Source organism: Equus asinus, chromosome 2 (genome assembly GCF_041296235.1).
Source record: "Equus asinus isolate D_3611 breed Donkey chromosome 2, EquAss-T2T_v2, whole genome shotgun sequence".
NCBI classification, from domain to species: domain Eukaryota; kingdom Metazoa; phylum Chordata; class Mammalia; order Perissodactyla; family Equidae; genus Equus; species Equus asinus.
The window spans coordinates 57,814,118-57,834,593 of NC_091791.1; the positions used below are offsets into that span (position 1 = coordinate 57,814,118).

Here is a 20,476-nt window from a genome sequence, read left to right on the forward strand (position 1 = left end):
CCGCCGAGCCCCGTCGGCCCCGCCCCCTGCAGCCCCGTTCCCCCGGCAGCCGGCGCGGCGCGCAGTGAGCTGATCGCTCCCGCCGGGCGTGCGGCGCCCCAGCCGCCGCCGCCGCCGCCGCCCCCGACGATGCGCTAGGCTGCGGGCCTCGGCCGCCCGCTGCAGCATGGCCCGGCCCGTGCAGCTGGCGCCAGGCTCGCTAGCGCTGGTGCTGTGTAGGCTGGAGGCGCAGGAGGCCGCGGGGGGCGCGGAGGAGCCGGGGGGGCGAGCGGTGTTCCGCGCCTTCCGCCGCGCCAATGCGCGCTGCTTCTGGAACTCGCGGCTGGCGCGCGCCGCCTCGCGGCTGGCCTTTCAGGGCTGGCTGCGGCGGGGGGTGCTGCTGGTGCACGCGCCCCCTGCCAGCCTACAGGTGCTGCGCGACGCTTGGGGCCGCCGTGCGTTGCGCCCGCCCCGCGGCTTCCGCATCAGGGCCGTCGGTGAGTGCGGGTCCCGGCGGGGAGGAGTGCCCGCGCGAGCTGCGGGGACCGAGCACTGGCCACAGGGGTCTCTGCTGTCCCGGGCTCAACTCAGGGGGCGGGAGCGGGTGAGGGGATGGGGGGCCAGGGGCGGATGAGAGGCCAGGCCGAGTGGCTGGAGGAGGACTGGCCTCCCAAGACATTCCCTTCCTCTAGGACACTGAAGCTTTGGCCCCCAAGATGTGCCTGTCCGCTGCTCTGGGCCTACTCCAGAATGTCTCCATTCTTCAACTCTTTCAGCCAGTGGAGCGCACAGGTTCTTGGCCGAAGGAACTTTCTACGTGGAAAAGTGATGCTCTGGGGAGAGAGGGTTTGGGCCTGGGGAGCCAGAGCTGCGGTCAGGAGACAGTGGCCTCTGCCTCAGCTCCATGGGGATGCTTAGCAAGGGGCTATGAGTCTGCTGATTCTCAACTGGCTGCTGTTTTGTTTTGGTATTTAACTGCAGACTTGGAGCGGCCAACAGTCTGTGATTTTCATGTCCTGCTGTACTGGGTAGTTGTGGTCTTGGATCAGGATCTAGTGGAAAGTTTGGGGTCTTTAACTCCTTGGGAAAAAGAAATGACAAAAGGCGCTCTGGACACTTCCATCCCCATTAGCCAAGTAGAATTCTGCCTTTCCAGTTTTTTTAGAGAGCCCGTTTGTTAGAAGACAGCAGCTTTTTGCCTGCAGATAGCTTCTCATTTGAGAAACTAAATGACTGCACCAGTGAGTGGTCTCTGACACCCGCCACTAAACTCTCTGGCCAGCGTACTAGCTCCCTGTAACAGCCTGGTTCTGTCTGTATTTACATGGAGTTGTGAGGCCGTTTGATGGTGTGCTGTTGACAAGTCACCAGTTGTTCCAGCCTTGAGTTTTGACTCCTATCAAGGAACCCCTCTCTGTCTCAGTCCATAAATCACCCTCCTCTTCCATCTGAGGAGGAGGAGCAGCAAGTAAAAAAACATTTAGTCCCCAGGGGGAAGGAAGGCCAGCAAGAGGCACTTAATGTTGTGTATATCTACTGAGAGATGATGTCTCCACAGCCAGGGAGCCCAGGCCAGGAAGTTAAACCTGGCTTCTCACCTCCATGCATTCCCATTCTGTCTGCATCCCCCCTCACCCCGCTGCCCTTTTTCTTCCCTCAAGAGCAAAAAGAGCTCATCGCAAAGCCACATACACGTGTGTCGTCTCCTTTTAGTTGCAAGAGTGAGGCAAGAAAATAGGTTTCTGGGTCTGAAAGCAGTGAGCGCGATGGCTAAGCCAGAGTTCTTACAGGGGAAGGGGTCTTTCCAACAGGCTGGATGAAAAACTCCTGTCAGTTCTGTGTCCTCGGTTTTTCTGGTTTGAATTAGCGGTTGCATTGTCTGATTCCCCCACTCACTTTCAAAGGGGGAGCGTAGAGTATATTGCAGAAAGGGAGTGGGTGGAGTGGGGGTCTAGACCTGAGAGTGAAATAAGAGAGGGCTTGTGCTAAGCCAGAGGCAGCCATGATGCCCCCACGGGGTGGGGGGTTGGGGTGCAGTGAGCAGAATGCTGGTTCCTGGGTTGGCACTGTTGCTACCAGCTGAGAGATGCGGTGGACAAAGTGAACATGTCACCAGGTGCTCCAATTCTCCACCCAGTAGGTAATGCTGCTTCATCACACAGCTCAGGATGCAATGGACACTGTATTCTGTGGAGTGTGTGCTTCAGTGGCCTTTACTCTGGGAGATCACCTTTGACTTGGATCTCTTGGCAGGAATGATTTTGAGGTTTTTTTAACAGAGTCCTGATAAGAATTTGGACATTCAGGTGGAATTTGTACAAAACCACCTCTTGGGACATTTTGAGGAGCAAAATGGGGAAAGATCTTATTTGATGCAGGTCATTCGATGCACGTGGGGAGGGGCATTTGTTTTGAATAGAGTTGCTAATTACTAGTCTAACTTGGGGTCCCTGAGTCAGATCAAAGGAGAGAAGGCGTCAGGGCGGCTCTTGGGCCATCTCAGAGCCCCAAGAAGGTAGTGAAGGCGGGCAGAACTGCCTTTCCCCAAAGGAATTGGAAGTTTCAGTCCACTTGCTTTCCTGAAGCTGGTAGCATTGGCTTCCAGAAGCTAAAATAGGCTTTCAGGAAGGCAAGGCAGGAACAGCTGTGCGTATTGCAGGGTCTTGCTCCATTCTTGCTGTTACTTTGTGGGAAAGAGCAAAATGCTAGGAAAAGACAGAAGGGATCAATTTGGTTTCTTTGCTGTGGATTTTTTTTTTTAAAGGCTCGTTTGCTCCTACATAAAAGCGATTGGACATAGGGGATGTTGCTGGTCAGCTCAGACAAAATACAGGGAGGGAGGGAGGACCACCAGCTTTATAAACCCACTGTGCCCACGTGAGTCTGGGCATCTGGGCCTCCTGAGGCTTCATAAGATAAGAGGAGGGCGCGCCCTGGCCAAGCAGGCAGGAGTGACTCGAGCCCCGGGTGCAGACCTGAATTTAAGGCCTGCAGAGTTGATGTTTTCTCTGTGTTTTGCGCCTTTTCTTTCCCTCTTCACTTTCTCTACCTTAGCTTCCCTCTTGTGAGAAAGAGAGTTCCCAGGCTGAGAGCATTTCGTTGAAAAGAGGGACACAGGATCTTTAGCATGATAACCAGGAGCTGACTCTTATTTTGCGCTCCAGTCCACAAGTGTTTTCTTTTTTTGGCAAATGACATGAACACATGAAAGGGGTGAGCTCTGGAACCTGAAGGGAGCCGTCAGTCTGTTTCCCAGGCTGAGCAGCTGTAGGTGGTAGGGGTGAGGGGCACCTCTATTCGTTTGGGTGAATGAGTTGTTGCTCTGGGACCACACCTACTGGGGAGGTGAAAGGTTAATGATAGCTTCCTGGGGTAAGGGAGGGAAGGCCACTTGGCCAAACAAGTTTGTTCCCTTCTGAAATTTATAGCTGAGCTGTCCCTACTCTTTTATCCCTAGCGTGGCCTTCTGTCTTTTCTCATTGAATAAAAAGGCCTATGGCTCTTCTTTTTTGAGGAAGATTGGCCCTGAGCTAACATCGTGCCAATCTTCCTCTGTTTTGTATGTGGGATGCCACCACAGCATGGCCTGACGAGAAATGTGTAAGTCCGTTCCTGGGATCCGAACCTGCAAACCCCAGGCTGCTGAAGCAGAGCACGTGAACTTAACCACCATGCCACTGGGCCGGCCTGCCTGTGGCTCTTTTTAAATACTTGCTTCATGAATTCATTCACATGCCAGATTCTTCTCTAGGTGTTTCTGTGTTTTAGTGCATCTTTCATTTAGAGTTGCATGTGCTCAAAGAGAAAATGGGAGTCAGCCTGTTTCCTCCATACTCAGTTGAAAAGGGGATGGCTGAGGGGGAGGCTGTGTTCTGGAAGTCGGCTGGTTCACACACAGTCCTCTCCATCCCACGATGGCGTGTATGGGCACCGCAGGTTCCGCCTCTGGTTTAGTTGGCTGGGCAAGAGTTCCCTGCTGTGTGCTTTGGGGGGTGTTGAAGATCAGGCAGTTCAGGCTGGTGAGGGAGGTGATGAGAGGATCTTCCCGTTTCTCCTCCTGTCCCCCCTTCCTGCTCCCTGCGACATCTCTGAGCACAGAGAGATATCAAGGCAAAACTGCAAGTGCTCCAGAAGAGTAGAGGCCAGTCACTAATTTATGCTAGGTGTGAATGACTGATTTCAAAGTCTGTTCTGAGATCTGGTTTGGAAGAAGAGGAACAGCTCAAGGGTACCTGGTGCCTGATGATACAAGAGTTGGGCCAACATCTGATATGTTCTGACTTATCCTGTGATTTAGGGGATGGTGTGGGAGTGTGTACAGCTGCCTTGTTTCTGAAGTCCTACCTTGAATTGGGCAGGAGGACATCTTGTAGGGTTTAGTAGCTAATGGAATTTTTAAGGTGAAATTTACATTGTGAATTTGTGAAATGCATAAATCATAAGTGTAGCATCTGATGCCTTTTTCAAATACATACATGAGTGTGACCCAAATTCCTAACGGGATTTAGATCATTACTGTTACCCCAGAAAGCTCCCTCTTGCCCCTTCCCAGTCGGCTGTGCCCCCACCCTAAAAAGTAACCACTATTCTGATTTTTTAAATTAATTTTACCTGTTCAGGAACCTCACGTAGGGGCCAGCCCCGTGGCCAAGTGGTTAAGTTCACGCACTTCACTGTGGTGGCCCAGGGTTTCACTGGTTCGGATCCTGGGCATGGACCTAGTGTCGCTCATCAGGCCATGCTGAGGCGGCATCCCACATGCCACAACTAGGAGGACCCACAACTAAAAGAAAAATATACAACCATGTACCAGGGGGCTTTGGGGAGAAGAAGGAAAAATAAAAAATAAAATCTTTAAAAAAACCCTCACGTAAATGGACTCATATAGTTTGTACTCTTTTGTGCGAGGATTCTTTCACTCAGCTTGGTGTTCCTGAGATTCATTTCTATTGTGCTAGTAGTTTGTTCCTTTTTACTGCTGAGCAGAATTCCATTGTGTGAATATAACACAGTTTATCCGTTTTCCCTTAGATGGACACCTGGGATGTTTCCAGTTTATAGCTAGTATGAATAAACCTTCTGTGAATATTTGTGTACAAGTTTTTTTGTGCTTTTATTTCTCTTGGGTCCTTACCTAGGGGATGAATTGCTGACTCATTGAGTAGGTTGTGTTTAGTTTTATGGAACATTTTTCCAAAGTGGTTGTACCATTTTACATTCCTGCCAACAGAGTGAGATGGTTCTGGTTGCTCCACATCTTTGTCAGCATCTGATGTTGTCAGGCTTTCTAATTTTAGCTATTCGGATGGTATCTAGTGGTATCTTGTAGTTTTAATTTGCACTTGCCTGGTGACTAATGATATTGGTCATTATATTGGCACACTTTTTCATGTGCTTATCAACTTCCTTTGTGAAGTGTCCAAATATTTTGCTCTTTTTTTATTGGATTGTTTGTCTTTTTATTATTATTTATTATTTTATTATTTAATTTTAGGAGTTCTTTATTATTCCAGAATACCAGTCCTTTGTCAGATATATGCTTTGTGAATATGGTCTAGCTTGTGGCTTGCCTATTCGGTTTTTCAGTGGTCTCTTTTGGAGAGAAGTTTTAAATTTTAAGTCTAATTTATCCACTTTTCTCCTTCAGAGATTGTACTTTTTGCATCCTCTATAAAGAAATTTTGCCTAACACAAAGATTTTCTCCTGTGTTTTCTTCTAGAAGTTTTATAGTTTTACTTTTAGGTCTATGATCCAGTTTGAATTAATTAATTTTGGCAATTAGTATGAGGTGTAAATTGAGGTTTATTTTTTTTGCATATGGGTGTCCAATTGTTCAAGAATAATTTGTTGAAAAGAGTAGCCTTTCTCATTGAACTGCCTTTGCAACTCTGTTGAAAATCAATTGACTGTGTATTTGAGAGTCTGTTTCTTTTCTTTTCTTGCTGAGGAAGATTCACCCTGAGCTAACACCCACTATGAATCTTCCTCTTTTTGTATGTGAGCTGCCTCCACAGCATGGCCACAGAGAGACCAGTGGTGCAGGTCTGCACCTGGGAATAGAACCTGGGCCACTGAAGTGAGGTGTGCCGAACTTAACCACTAGGCCACCGGGTCCAGCCTGGAGAGTCTATTTCCATTGATTTTGAGTCTGTCCTTTCGTCAATACTGTACCATCTTATTGTACTTTATAGTAAGACTTGAAATCAGATATTGTGAGTCTTCCAACTTTGTTCCTCCTTAAAATTGTTTTGGCTGCTTTAGGTTTTCTGTTTCTCCACATAAATTTTGGAATCAGCTTGTCTATTTCTAAAAAGAATCCAGCTGGGATTGATTGGGATTGTGTGGAAACAACAGATCAGATGAGATGAGAATCAGTCAGATGAGAAACTAACGGTTTTGGTTTGCCAAATTCGATTTGCCTGAGACTGCCCTCGTTTTAGAAATGATAGTCTTGCATCTTGGGAACCTCCTCAGTGCCAGGCAAACTGGAACGATTGGTCACCCTAGTGTGGGGAGAAATGACATCTTAACGATCTATGAACATGGTATGTGTCTCTGTTTATTTCAGCATTCTTACTTTCTCATTGCAGTGGTTTGTACTTTTTAGTATACAGGTCTTGAACATCTTTTGGCAAATTTATGTTCCTAAGAACTTTATGTTTTTGGGTGCTATTATAAATGGAATTATTATTATTTTATTTTTTTGAGGAAGATTGGCCCTGAGCTAACATCTTCCACCAATCCTCCTCTTTTTGCTGAGGAAGACTGGCCCTGAGCTAACATCCTTTCCCATCCTCCTCTACTCTATATATAGGATGCCTGCCACAGCATGGCTTGACAATCAGTGTGTAGGTCTGCACCCGGGATCTGAACTGGCAAACCCTGGGCCGCCAAAGTAGACTGTGTGAACTTATCCACTATGCCACTGGGCCAGCCCCATAAATGGAATTATTTTAAAATAAATTTTTTATTTTGAATAATTTTAGATTTGCAGAAAAATTGCAAAGATAGTACAGAGTTCTGTACTATCATCACCCAGTTTCCTATAATGTTTTTAACCTTACCTTTTTTAAAAATTGAGATATAATTCATATAACTTAAAATTAACCATTTTAAAGTGTACAGTTCAGTGGGTTTTAGTATATTCACAATGTTGTGCAACCACTACCATTATCTAGTTCCAGAATATCTTCATCACCCCATAAAGAAACCCTGTACCCACTAGCAGTCTATCCTTATTCCACACTCCCCAGCCCCTGCCAACCACTAACCTATCTTCTTTCTCTATGAATTTGCCTATTCTAGACATTTCAAATAAATGGAATCCCACAATATGTGGTCTTTTCTGTCTGGTATTTTTCACTTAGCATAATGTTTTAAAGGTTCATCCATGTTGTATCATGTATTAGTACGTCTTTTTTTGTTTTTTTTTTTGAGGAAGATTAGCCCTGAGCTAACATCTGCCACCAATCCTCCTCTTTTTGCTGAGGAAGACTGGCCCTGAGCTAACATCCATGCCCATCTTCCTCTGCTTTATATGTGGGATGCCTACCACAGCATGGCTTGCCAAGCAGTGCCATGTCTGCACCCAGGATCCGAACTGGTGAACCCCGGGCTGCCGAAGCAGAACATGTGCACTTAACAGCTGCACCACCGGCCCCAGTACTTCATTTTTATGGTTGAATGATATTCCATTGTATGGATATACCACACTTGGCTTATCCATTTGTCAGTGGATGGTTATGTGGGTCGTTTCCACTTTTTGGCCACTATAAATAATGCTGCTATGAACATTTCTGTGCAAGTCTGGGTGGGGGCATATATTTTTATTCTTTCGTAGAGTCTGTTTGGAAATCTCATCAGAGAAACAAATTATTCAAAAAATAACCAATTTGTTCATTACCAGTGTCTTTTCTTTTTTTAATCTTTCAGCGTAGTTATACCAGATTCTTTAAAGTCCTTGTGATTCTAACATCTCAGCCATCTTGCGTCAGTCTCATGGGTTGCCTTTTGTTTTGAAGGGGTCGCATTTTCCTGTTTCTGTGTTGTTTAGTACTGTGGATTCTCTCTCTGTCGTCATGAGTGATGTGTTGTGGAGACTCTGGGGTGTGATGTTACTCTGTAGAGTGCTGATTTTTTTGTTTGTTTATTTTATCAGGCAGTTAATAAAAGCTCTGAACTCGCTCTCTCCTGCAGTAAACGGCAGCTAAAATTTCTTAAGTAGGCTCCTTGTGCCCTGTGCATGCATAGTTCACAGTTCAGCCATAGAATCAGGCTGGGTTTATATGCAGAATTTGCGGTTCTGCCTCTGCTTCAGCCCTTGCCAGCATCACTTCCCTGCTATTGTAGCTGTTCTAAACTGTGTCCTTAGATTCTTTAAGCCAATAAGACTGTGGGTTTCTACCAAAGTTTTAGCCTCCTGGCCTGGCTCCTACTGGTGCCTGCCCTTAGGTGAAGAGCTGTAAAAAATGGGAAACTTACCCAGCGCCATTTCTTTCCGAGAGATCCTCCCCTTCACTTTCTACCTGGTTTTGGTTGCTTTTCAGTATCTTTAGGTAAAGGTTTTTATATTTTTTCCAAAGTTTATAGCTATTTACAAGAAGGTTGGTATAACAGGATCTCATTGACCTTTATTAGAAGCAAAACCCCTTTAATGAATGTTTTTAATTCCTATCTTTTCCTCTTTTAAAATGTCATTCTTTTGGTGAGAAATGACTAGCCCATAGAGAAATTAATGGTCATGACAAGATCACTTAGATAGTCACCAAAACCAAATGCCTGTGTTCCATCCCTTAATTCTCCCAGATGGATCTTGGGTATCTCCCCAGTCTTTTCTAGCTTGATCATCCCTTTTCTTCTGTTGAGTGGTAAGCTGGAATAATTCTGCCCATTTTGTAGACAGGAAATGGAACCAAGGCTGTCCTATGATGCCTCTGTGATGCAGTTGGTATTGCTTGGGTTTCTTGCCTTCCTCTCTATTCGCCGCCAGTCCTCCCAGGGTTCCTGGGAAGCCTCTGGTATTTTTCATCAGCCAGTGCGCCGGTACTCATACTCCCTGTGAGGCTATCAGATTCCCACCAGGCCTTTGGTCCACTCCAAGGGCTGGAAAATGGCAGAAACAGCTGCTCTGACCATGCCCCTGCTCTCACCTCCCTCCTTTCTACGCAGGATATTTCCAGCCATGTTTCTCTGGCTTTGTTCTGCCAGATGTTGCCCTTTACCTTATTCTGTGCAGGGGCGGCCGAAGGGTTCCTTCTGAAAGAGCCAAGGGGTTCACACCAGGGTGTCTTGTAGGCGTATTGTCATCAAGCTGGATGATCTGTATGTATCATCTGGGTGCTTAATAAGGGTCCCTGGCTCCATGTTTTGATTTGGCAGCTGGTGGATCAGAGAAGACACCTCTAGTTGCTGCCATATAACATTGATGTCCAGGGGGATGAACAGAGCCATTAACTTGAAAATCAGCTTGGATTTATCTGCCCTCTCCCTCATGCCCCAGGCCAGTAGGTCACCAAGTTCCAAGAGGCTTAACTCCTCAGTGTCTCTCAAACCCATCCCTTTCTTTCCATCTCCACTGCTAGGAATTTTTCCACCCAAGATCTCGCCATTTCCTACCTGATTATGGCTCCAGCTTCCTCCCTTTTTGTGGTGCCACCTCCTGTCTGGTCCTGTACGTTCTGGTTCATTCTCTACCCTACAGGTAGGCAGACTCACAGCATCTAAAATGCAGCTCTAATTCTGCTCTTCATCTGCTCAGATCCCTTCTGCTGCTCCCCTTGGCTTTTCAGGAAAAGTCTGGAGCCTTAGTGTGCACTGCAAGGCTCTCTAATCCACTTCCAGCCTGAGCTCTTCATCCTCCCTAGCTGCTGAAAGGTGCCTGCCTTCCTATGTCTGTCAGGGTTCAATCAGCAAAACAAACCAGTATAAGATATAAAGAGATTTATTGTAAGGAATTGGCTTTGTGTGATTATGGGGGCTGGCAAGACAAGTCTGAAATCTGTAGGTCTGGCCATCATGAAGGGCGGGCTGGAACTCTGAGGCACAAGCCAAGGCTGCTATGCAGAGGTGGGATTTCTTCTTTCGGGAAGCCTCAGTTCCAGTCTTACGGCCTTTCAATTGATTGAAACCTAGATTATGTAGGATAATCTCCCTTGCTTAAAGTCAACTGATTATAGACTTTAATTATGTCTATAAAATAGCTTCACAGCAATGCCTGGGTTGGTGTTTGAGTAACAGGGGCTGTAGCTTAGCCAGGCTGACCTAAAAGACTGACCATCACACTTCCCTTCGCCCAGGCCTGGGTGCTGTCCTCTGAACCAGCTGGGCTCTTGCACAGGCTGTCTTTGCATGCTGTTCCCTCTGCTGGGTGCCTGAGATGGGTGCTGTTTGGTTTCTCCCATGCTTGCCACTAGTAGAGTCTCCCACCACTGGGTGTACTTACATGTCTGTTGCTCTTCCAGGAATAGCAAATTATTGAGTCATCCTTGAGTTTTAGATGCTTCAGTCTTCCCTCTGCTGCTGGCTGAGAGGTGAATGTCCCAGAAAGTTTGGTGGTCCGCTCCAGGCTATTTGTTTGTTGATTTTTAAACGTGGTGATGACTATGTTTCTCTCATTGCACCATGCGTTGAGCCTTTTAAATATCCTTGTGAATCTCACGTGCGTCACTACTAAAGAACACCAGTGCAAAATTATTTTTAATTTCAGACCACAAAACTGAGAATTGAAGCGTCACTGAAAGCTGTAGTTTAAAGTTTCCAGATCACTCAGAAACACTCTAGTTAGGGGAGAAAACTCAGGTTCAAATTCCTGCCTTGCCGCGTACTAGCTATGTGACCTTGAGATAGTTACTTAACCCTCAGCTCTGTTATCTTCATGGGTACAAATGAGGATACAATAGCTACTTTGCAGGTTGTTTTGAAGATAAGGTTCCTGAGAGCACTCGGCCTGTGCCTTGTCCAGAGTCAAAGTCAGGAAAACAAGAAACAGTTGGCAACCCCCAGCATGGAAGGAGAAGAAAACGTGTCTCTGGGTTCTCTTTCTCCAGATAGCCTGTCTCCACTGGGGCCTGTGCTAATCATTGCTTGTCCGGCGCATGTTTATGTTCAAGATCTCGGTCTGTCCTTTTGCCCTGTCCTTCCTGTTATCTCCCAGACTCCTTGGTGCTGGTCAGGTCTTCAGCCCTTTGTTATCCTGGGCCTTAGATCACATCCCAAAGGGTGCCTGGTGCTGTAGAAAGAGCCCTGAACTGGGATTCCGATGCCCGAGTTTGGCACTAACCCTGCTGCTAAGTTGTTGGGAGCCTTCAGGTGAGCCATCTCACTTCTCTGGACCTCTGGGTCTTCAGTGTGAACAGCTTACCGCTCACTTTCGTTCTCCTGACTGCTGAGGTTTCCCAACTCCTGGCTTGGCACTATTCTGAAGCTTGATCAGCCTTTCTTAAAACTTAACCTGTGTCAGGAGGCTCAGGGAAGAACAGGTGGAGGCTCAAATGGAAGTTGCTTAAGATATTCTCTGCCAACAGGGAAGCTGCACCTTCCCCTTAGTCCCGCCCAGACGTCTTGTTCTCTAATGCCCTCCTCCCATTGTGAGGCATCTGAAGTATCGCTGCTGTCAGAGCACCCACACCATGCTGGGTCCCCCTTGCTCGCAAAATCATTTGTTAGGTGTGCATTTAGCATTTATTGTGTACCTGGCCCTGTGCTGGCCGATACAGAGAAGCAAAAGACTCGTGCCCTGACCTCAAGGAGCTCATAGCATAGAGGTCAGATGGATGAATAAGTGAGTCATAGGGAGCATTAGAAGGAGAGCTGACCCAGAGTCCTGTGCGTGCACAAGTTTCCAAGGAAGGCTTCCTGGAGGAAGTGATGCCTAAACTAAGATAGGAAGAACAAATAGATGTTAGCTTGATGAGAAGCACATTCTAAGCAGAGGGAGAGGGCATGTGTTCCAGGGCATGGCCCGCATGGGGAACTACAGGCAGCTGAGCACAGCCAGAGCGTGGAGTGGGAGGTGGGCAGTGGCGTGAAGGGCCTGGAGAGGGACTGGCCTGTGACAAGCCTTGACTGCTATCCTGAGGGGTGTGGATTTGAGCCTGAGGCCACTGAAGAGTATTAAGCAGTAGTGTGCATATATGTGTATGTGATTACATTTGTAATGCTGTTTAATATGATACATGGTAGATATTTCCCAGCCTTATGTGTGCATTCTCTTCCTTCGAGATTGTTGCCTGCAGTGGCGGCACCTTTGAGGGGTTACAGAACCCCTGTGGACCTACTGCAGTTTATGTTGTTCGTGCTTGCTAAGTGTGGTCTGTCATCTGAGCAAGGCTGTGGAAAGAGCCCACGGGCCATGCAGGACACCCAGGATCTGATTCCTCTGTCACCAGTCAACTGAGTGACCAGCCTCTCCTCCGGTCCTCTTGGGGCCTCGGTTGCCTCATCTTTTGGCAAGCATTCTACCTGCCTCTGCTTCACAGAGTTGGCATCAGGCTCAAATGAGATGCTATCTGTGAAAACACTTTGAAAAGTAGGAAGTATAAGCACCAAGATGTCTTTTCCATTTATTATGTCTTCATCTTTCATCAATGTTTTATAGTGTTCAGCATACAAGGCTTTCCCTTCCTTAGTTAAATTTATTCCTAAAGATTTTTATACTTTTTGATGCTGTCATAAATGGCATTATTTTCTTAATTTCCTTTTTGTGTAGTTCCTTGTTAGTGTATAGAAATGCAACTGATTTTTGTGTGTTGATTTTGTCTCCTGCAACTTTACTGTGTTTGTTGATTAGTTCTAACAGTTTTTTGTGGAATCTTTAGAGTTTTCTACATATATGATCAGATCATCTGCAAATGGATAATTTTATTTCTTCCTTTCTGATTTGAATGCCTTTTATTTTTTTTTCTTACCTAATTTCTCTAGCTAGGACTTCCAGGGCTATGTCGAATAAAGTGGTAAGAATAGGCATCCTTGTCTTGTTCCTGATCTTATAGGCAAAGCTTTTAGTTTTTTCCCATTGACTATGACGTTGGCTGTGGGCTTTTCATACATGGACTTTATTATGTGAACTTAATTATGGTTAATTTAAGGGAACTTTATCCTGTGTTCATGGATTGGAAGACTTATTTTTTAAATGTCCATCCTGCTCAAAATGATCTACAGATTCAATGCAATCCCTATCAAAGTCTCAATGGTATTTTTTACAGAAACAGAAAAAACAATTTTAAAATTCATATGGGATCACAAAGGACCCTGAATAGCTAAAACAGTCTTGAGCAAGAAAAACATAGCTGGAGGCATCACACTTCCTGATTTTAATATGTTACAAAGCTACAGTAATTCAAACAGTATGGTACTGGCATAAAGACAGACATATGCACCGATGGAACAGAATAGAAAGCCCAGAAATGAACCCACACGTATATAGTCAACTGATTTTTGACAAGCGTGCCAAGAATACATAATGGAGAAAGGATAGTCTCTTTAACAAATCATGTTGGGAAAACTGGATATCCACATGCAAAAGAATGAAGTTGGACCCTTTCCTTATAGCATACACAGAAATCAACTCAAAATGGATCGAAGACTTAAACATAAGACCTGAAACTATAAACCTCCTAAAAAAAAACATAGAGGAAAAGCTTCATGATATAGGTCTTGGCAATGAATTCTCGAATATGACACCAAAAAACGCATGCAACAAAAGTAAAAATGGACAAGTGGGACTGAAGTACAAACACTAAATATGAACAGTGGTTATGTTGTCTCTGGTGTTGATTATGGCAGGGTGTTTGTGTGCGGGGTGTGTGCACGCGCACTGGTGAATGTTGTTATATTTTTAAAGTATTACTTTTTTTAGTACTTGTCTTTTTAATTTGATTTTAATTTAATGGTTGCTTAGGTAACATACTCACATGGTATAAAAGGGTATACAGTAAAAAGTCTCTCTTTCCCCTGCTCCCAGCCACTCATTTCCCTTCTCTGGAAACAGCTGCAGTGACCAGTTCCCTAATCCTTCCAGAGAGAGTTGACACATCTGCAGGCAATATGTATGGATAGATCCTCCCCCATTTTTATGTAAATGTTAGCATATTTCATGTATCTTTTTTTCTTGGAAACAAAAGTTTTCTTAAAAGGCTGTTAAAAAAGGGAAAAGTATAAATGCAAGGAAGTTAACATTGATCTAAGTGTGTGCAGAAACACGAGCTCTGTGGCATATAAATAAATATTATATGAAAGAGAGTTTCCCGGCTAAGTGAGTTTGGAAACCACATCTAAACAGGTTTCGATAGTGCAGAGACTTCTGGGAGACCTTAATATGCTGATTGTCTACATCCAGGAGGCAGAAATCTAAGTTCTCTGAGCTTATTCTAGCATGGAAACCCCTTTCTAGGGGAGATGTTTGAGGCGTTCTTGGGAAACTCTGGGTTCCTGTGGAGCATCTTCCTGTGGAAAGAGCTGATCAGCTCATCGAGTGGGCACAGCGGCCTGCCCTACAGAGGACCACTGTCTCAGAGCAGTAGTGATGGTGGGATGGAGAGAGACTAAATAAAAACTGCCAAAGAGCCCCTCTCCCGGGGAGGTGGGAGTATTGGAGGATGGGGCATGGGGAGCGTCGGACAGAGTCTGGCTGTTTTTAGAGTATTAATCGTGTGGCCTGGGCAGGGTCTTCCCAGCACTCTGCTCCTGCTGTCTCCCATTAGAAATGGCAGTTGCCGTGCTTGCCCTGCTCCGGAGTTGTGGTGGGACTTGGGTGTGGAAATGTTCTCTTCAGAACGTGTCATCCCCCCTCACACACACACCATGGAGGTTTCAAGAAGGGGTAGAGTGACTTCCCCTGAGTTCACAGGTTTCCTAGATTAGAGGCCTTTCGAAGGCCCCCTGGAGGTTCAGCTAAACTATGCTAGTAGGAAAGTCAGACTTACGCTTTAACCACGCACAGAGCTCTTTGGTCAGCTCACGTTTTACAGATGAGGAAACAGAAACTGCTTGCATAAGATCATTTACAGTATTAAGCTCATTACATGATAATTGACTTTAAAAAAAATTTATCTGTTGGGGAAAAAATGTGTGAAATGATCCTCTTCTTGTTGATGCAAGGCACCTCTCTACGGCTCTGCCTCATTTCTTTTGCAGTTAATTAACGATCAGGAAGTCCCTTGTGAAATTCTTTTTAAATCAAAACAGCTCTTGTCCCTTCAGGTCTAAAACCATCAGTTGTAACTTTATTCATTTGATGGAAGGGTCACAACAGATTTTTCCATAGCTGATTAGTCTTACATAATTGCAATTACCCATGCTTTTAAAATGAAATATTTGGCTTCTTTTTTGGAGGTTTAGTGAGGTATAATTTATATATGGAAAAATTTATCCTTTTTAGGTACACAGGTCTGAGTGTTGACAAATGTAAACAGTGATGCACCACAACCACAATTGAGATATAGAATATTTCCATCACCCCAAAAAATTCCCTAGTGACCCTTTGTAATCAATCCCATCCTCCTACCCCTGACCCCTGGCAACCGCTGATTTGATTTCTGTCCCTATCCTTTTGCCTTTTCTGGAATGTCATCATGAATCATACAGTATGTAGCCTTTTGTGTCTGGCCTCTTTCACTTTGCATAGTGCTTTTGAGATTCATCATTGTGTGTATCAGTCATCCATTCCTTTCTGATGCTGAGTATCCCATCACGTAGGTGTTCCACAGTATGTTCATCCATTCACCCAGTTGGTGGACATTTGGGTTGCTTACAGATTTTAGTGATTATGAACAAAGCTGCAATAAACGTTCACTGACAGGTCTTGGTGTGGACATATGTTTTCATTTCTCTTGGGTAAATACTTAGGCATGGGGTTAGAGGGCCATTTTCCAAAGTGTCTGTACCATTTTGCATTCCCACCAGCAAGATATCAGTGTTTCAGTTCAGCATTTGATATTTTATTTTTATTTTTGGCTATTCTAATAAGTGGATAGTAGTAGTTCACTGTAGCTTTAATTTGTATTTCCCTAGTGCCTAATGAGTTGAACATCTTTTCATGTGCTTTTTTGCCACTTGTATCTTCTTTGATAAACTCTCTGTTAAAATCTTTTGCCCAGGGGCCGGGCCCCTGGCATAGTGGTTAAGTCCTGGCGTAGTGGTTAAGTTTGCACACTCCACTTTGGTGGCCTGAGGTTCGTGGGTTTGGGTCCTGGGCGTGGACCTACACACCACGCATCAAGCCATGCTGTGGCAGCGTCCCACATTCAAAATAGAGGAAGATTGGCACAGATGTTAGCTCAGGGCCAATCTTTCTCACACACACACACACACACAAATCTTTTGCCCATTTTTAAACATTGGTTTTTTCCTCTTGAATTGTAGGAGTTCTTCATATATTTTGGATGCAAGTCCTTTATCAGACGTGTTTTGCAAATGTTTTCTCCCAGTCTGTGACTTGTCTTTGTATTGTTGTTATTATTTTTACCAGCATCTTGTGAAGAACGGAAATTTTTGGTTTTGGAAGTCCAACTTGTCAACTTTTTCTTTATTGTTTGTGTGTTTGCTGTGTCCTATCTAAGAAATCTTCATCTAACCAATGTCTCATAGATTTTTATCCTTATGTTTTCTTTTAGAAATTTTATACTTATAGGTTTATATTTAGATCTATGATGCATTTCATGTAAATTGTTGGTTTTTTTTCTTTTTCTCCCCAAAGCCCCAGTACATAGTTGTATATCCTAGTTGTAGGTCATTCTAGTTCTTCTATGTGGGATGCCGCCACAGCATGGCTTGATGAGCAGTGTGTAGGTCTGTGCCCGGGATCCAAACTGGTGAACCCCAGGTTGCTGAAACAGAGCATGCAAACTTAACAACCTGGCCACGGGGCTGGCCCGTAAATTTCTGTATATGGTGTAAGTGGGTTAAAGTTCATTTTTTCTGTGTATGTGTCTAATTTTTCAAGAACCTTTGTTAAAAAGACTGTCCTTTCTCTGTTGAGTAAGCTAGACCCTTTGTTGAATATCAATTGACCACGTATGTGTTGGTCTATTTCTGGACTCTCTTCTGTTCCTTTGATCTATATACGTGTCCTTTCACCAATACTACACTGTCTTGATTACTGTAGCTATGTAGTAGTTCTTGAAATCAGGTATTGTGAGACCTCCGACTCCGTTTCTTTTTGTTTGGGCTATTATACGTGCCTTGCCTTTCCATACCAGCTTTAGAATCAGCTGGTCAATTTCTACAAGAAAAAATCCTGCTAGGATTGTGTTAAATCTTAGATCAGTTTGAGGAGAACTCGCATCTTAACAGTAGTAAGTCTCCTGATGTGTGGACACCGTATCTCTTTCTATTAAATCTTCTTTGTTTCCGACTGTGTGTTACAAATGTAAATTTTGACCTTTGACTTTTGGAGCCTTTGAAAGCCTTCTGTGAAACCAAATGCCTTCCTAGGAGGAGTGAGCAATGCAGGTACACAAGGAAGCAGAGAAAATGGAAACCACTGAAGACCCATTTAAATTCTCCAGCAGCTCAGGGACACTGAGGATCAAAAAGGAACAAATCCCTTGGGGAAAATTAGAAAATCCATATCCACTGAGGGGAAAAATATTTTGAAAGGCAACAAGAGATGACCCTGGTTTAAGTGTTAAGAGCATCAGCAGATACGTGTTTATCGTGGTGGGGAGCTTGTTTTGTCTGGTCGGGGTGGGTTTGGGGATTAGAGGGTAGAAGTTTTCCCAAGTCTTCTCTTCTCCTGCCTGCACCCTGCCTGGAATTATCAAGGCCTTTCCGTTAGTGGTTGATCAAGAACCATGCTCAGCCAGCTCTGCCTGGGTGCCAGGGAGGGCACAGTGAGTGAGGGGTGCTGGGTCTCCTCGTCCCGCAAGTATGGCTGAGCGGCATTTCCTGTACTGGAAAACATATCTGTTGCTTTTCTTCTCATATCTCCTTCAGGGCAGAGGCAAGGAGCCTGACCCTAGTCCCTGCTAACTGGCCGTAACTGAAAGGTGCTAATCCAGCCAGACCTCCTCAGCCAGGTCAAGCCCCACCTGGCTTCACTGCTGCCTGCCACCTGAGACCGGGTGGCCTGCAAGGCCTCCTTTCACCCGTCCTTTGCTTGGGCTCTTCAGGGGCCTCTGATGCCACTGGTCAGGGCTGATGTTTAAGAAGTGGAAAGAGGGATTTCAGAACTTAGCACTCAGTAAATATCAGCGGTCAAGAGCGCCAGCTCTGGAGCTCGACTGCTGGCCTTCAAATCCTGTCAAGGCTGTTAACTGAGACAGTGGGAGTTTACTTAACTCTCCATGTCTCTGCTTGCCCTTCTGTAAAACGTAGATAATAGTACTACCCTGGGTTGTTGGAGGAGTAAATGAAATGATAAGGTACTTAGCAGAGTGCCCAGCAACAGTGAGCTCTCAATAAAAGTTAGCAATTTATTACTATTGTGGACCTTGCAGGATGCCAGGCATGCTACCTGCATCTGCCATCTCAGACTGTCCTGGAGGCCTCGTTCTGTCACTCTGGAGAGAGTACTTTGGCCATCTTGATTCCACATGCTGAAAAATCACTACAGTGTTAAAACAGACACAGAAACAACTTTCTTCTTCTTCATTGGGACTACACTAGTGTGACCCAGGCTTGGCTGTTTCAGATTCAACTAGGCATTATTGGCCTATGAGTCTGTGACACCTGGATTCTAGTCCTGACTCCTCCTGCCATGGGCCAGTCACTGACCGTATCTGGACGTCAGCCTCAGTCTGTGGAGTGGGCTTGTTCCATACAGTGATGGACTTCTCTCATCCCATTGAATCACTGAATGATTCTCATAGGCTGGTAATTCCTGACCTCTTCCTATTGTTTAACTTATAAATCACTATTTCCTAAAAATATGGAATAATTCATATTATTTTTAATTTAGAGTGAAAGAATTATATTTTGAAAAATTGAAAATTGTGTGATTTCCACCCATTCCCCATCTAACAAAGGCACTTTCAGCCTCTGGGAGCTGAGGTAGGAGTCCTCAGCCAGAGGAAGCCCATATCTGGGTCAGACTGGAGACCCGGGCCCTGTTGGCATGCCCCCGCCTTGGCCTCTGGTGTGGGAGGCCTCTGCCATCTGGCTCGGCCGAGGGCCCTGTGCACAGAAGTGGAGAGCCAGCCAGGGTGGAACCCAGCAGGACAAGGTGTGCGTGTTTGTCCCTCAGATTCCTTTCGTGATTGTTCTTTCATCTCTGTTCCATATTTTGATTCCTATTGGAATACAGGTTGAAAAATTACCTGCAAGGTGCAGTGCTGTTTTGTTTTTTTGCCCCCACAAGGAGCAGTTTGGATGTTTGCTTTTGTCATTGTTTTTTGTTGTTGTGTCACAGCCTTTGCCAGAATCCGTTTCTCTTACATTTTCCGTCATCTGGCTCTCCACAACCCTGAGAAAGAATAATGGGATGGAGTGCCCTTTAAATGGTAACTGTGAGGCACATGAAATGGCCTGTCTCTGGAGAGCAAGAGCATTCAGTGATTGTGCTTTTCAGAAAGCCCAAGGCCATGTTTTTTGTTTTTAAACTGAGTTTAATTGTCTAGCCCTGCAGCTGCCCATAGTTATATTTGCTGGTTGAAAGCCCTGGTAATAAAAAGAACTTTTTTTTTTAATGTTCTGCTATAACTGAGTCGAAGCACTGTAGAGGTTGGTGGTTACTTGATGTGCCTTTAGAAGGAAAGTTGGTGACAGTCTTCCCAGAAGGAAGCCTGGCTCTCAAACCCAGGGCACTTCACAAGGACAGCGCCTCTGTTTCGCTTCTTACCCTTTCATCACACACAGTGGGTTGGGGCGTTCTCTCTCAGAGTGTGGCTGTATAGCGTTGGTGGTGGCACACAAATTGATTTAGATGTACATTAAAATTTTCTTTAATGAACTAAGGTATACTTTCTATTATAGCAAATGGTACTGATTTTCCACTTAAAGTAAGCACATAAAGTTTCATCAGTAATGATATTAGTACAGTTGATTTGAAGGTAAGCATTATGTATGTGGGTAAGTCCCAAATCTCAAAGGTGACCCAAATGATTGATGTTTAGGAAACAATGGACTAGGGTTTCTAAGACACTAACTTTTCAACTTCCCTAAACTAAAAGGAAATTCCTGGTGGGTTTTATGTTACAAAAGTTTCCTTGGAGTTGAATACCATGTTACACACTCATTTTAAAGTTGACACTTTGTCCGTAGCTGAGAGTCCATGACATCTTATTTATACTTAGACTTTTGTCTGGTTTTGCCAGGCCTCTTGGAGGAGGGGCCTGTGGGGAGGGCTGCGGTTACAGGACATTACTGAATTGGACACCCAGCTTTGATTACGCGGGGTGGAGGCGTGGAGAATGAGGGGAAAGCAGAAAGGGTGAGAGGAGTTTCCTCCTCCTGACACCTACTCATTCTCCATGCATATGCCAACTGCGTGTCCTACAGTTCACTTCTGACACTAACGACTTGGAGTTAGTGTCAGACTCCAGGTTTAAGGGTTCGCTCCCA

The 20,476-nt window shown here is 45.1% G+C and overlaps 1 protein-coding gene across 3 annotated transcripts in view; it reads left to right on the forward strand.

Annotated features, from left to right (window-relative positions):
* The first annotated feature begins 15 nt into the window (after positions 1 to 15).
* Positions 16 to 20,476, forward strand: part of STOX1 (storkhead box 1) — a 54,667-nt gene continuing 34,206 nt past the window's right edge. The window contains exons 1-2 of one of the 3 annotated variants that reach the window (XM_044756169.2): positions 42 to 476; positions 672 to 804. In XM_044756169.2, coding sequence (XP_044612104.1) covers positions 297 to 476; positions 672 to 804 — 313 coding nt within the window. In that variant the 5' untranslated portion in view covers positions 42 to 296. Of the gene's footprint in view, positions 477 to 671; positions 805 to 20,476 lie in introns of all 3 variants that reach the window. The other 2 variants (XM_044756180.2, XM_014862785.3) reach the window with 2 other exon arrangements.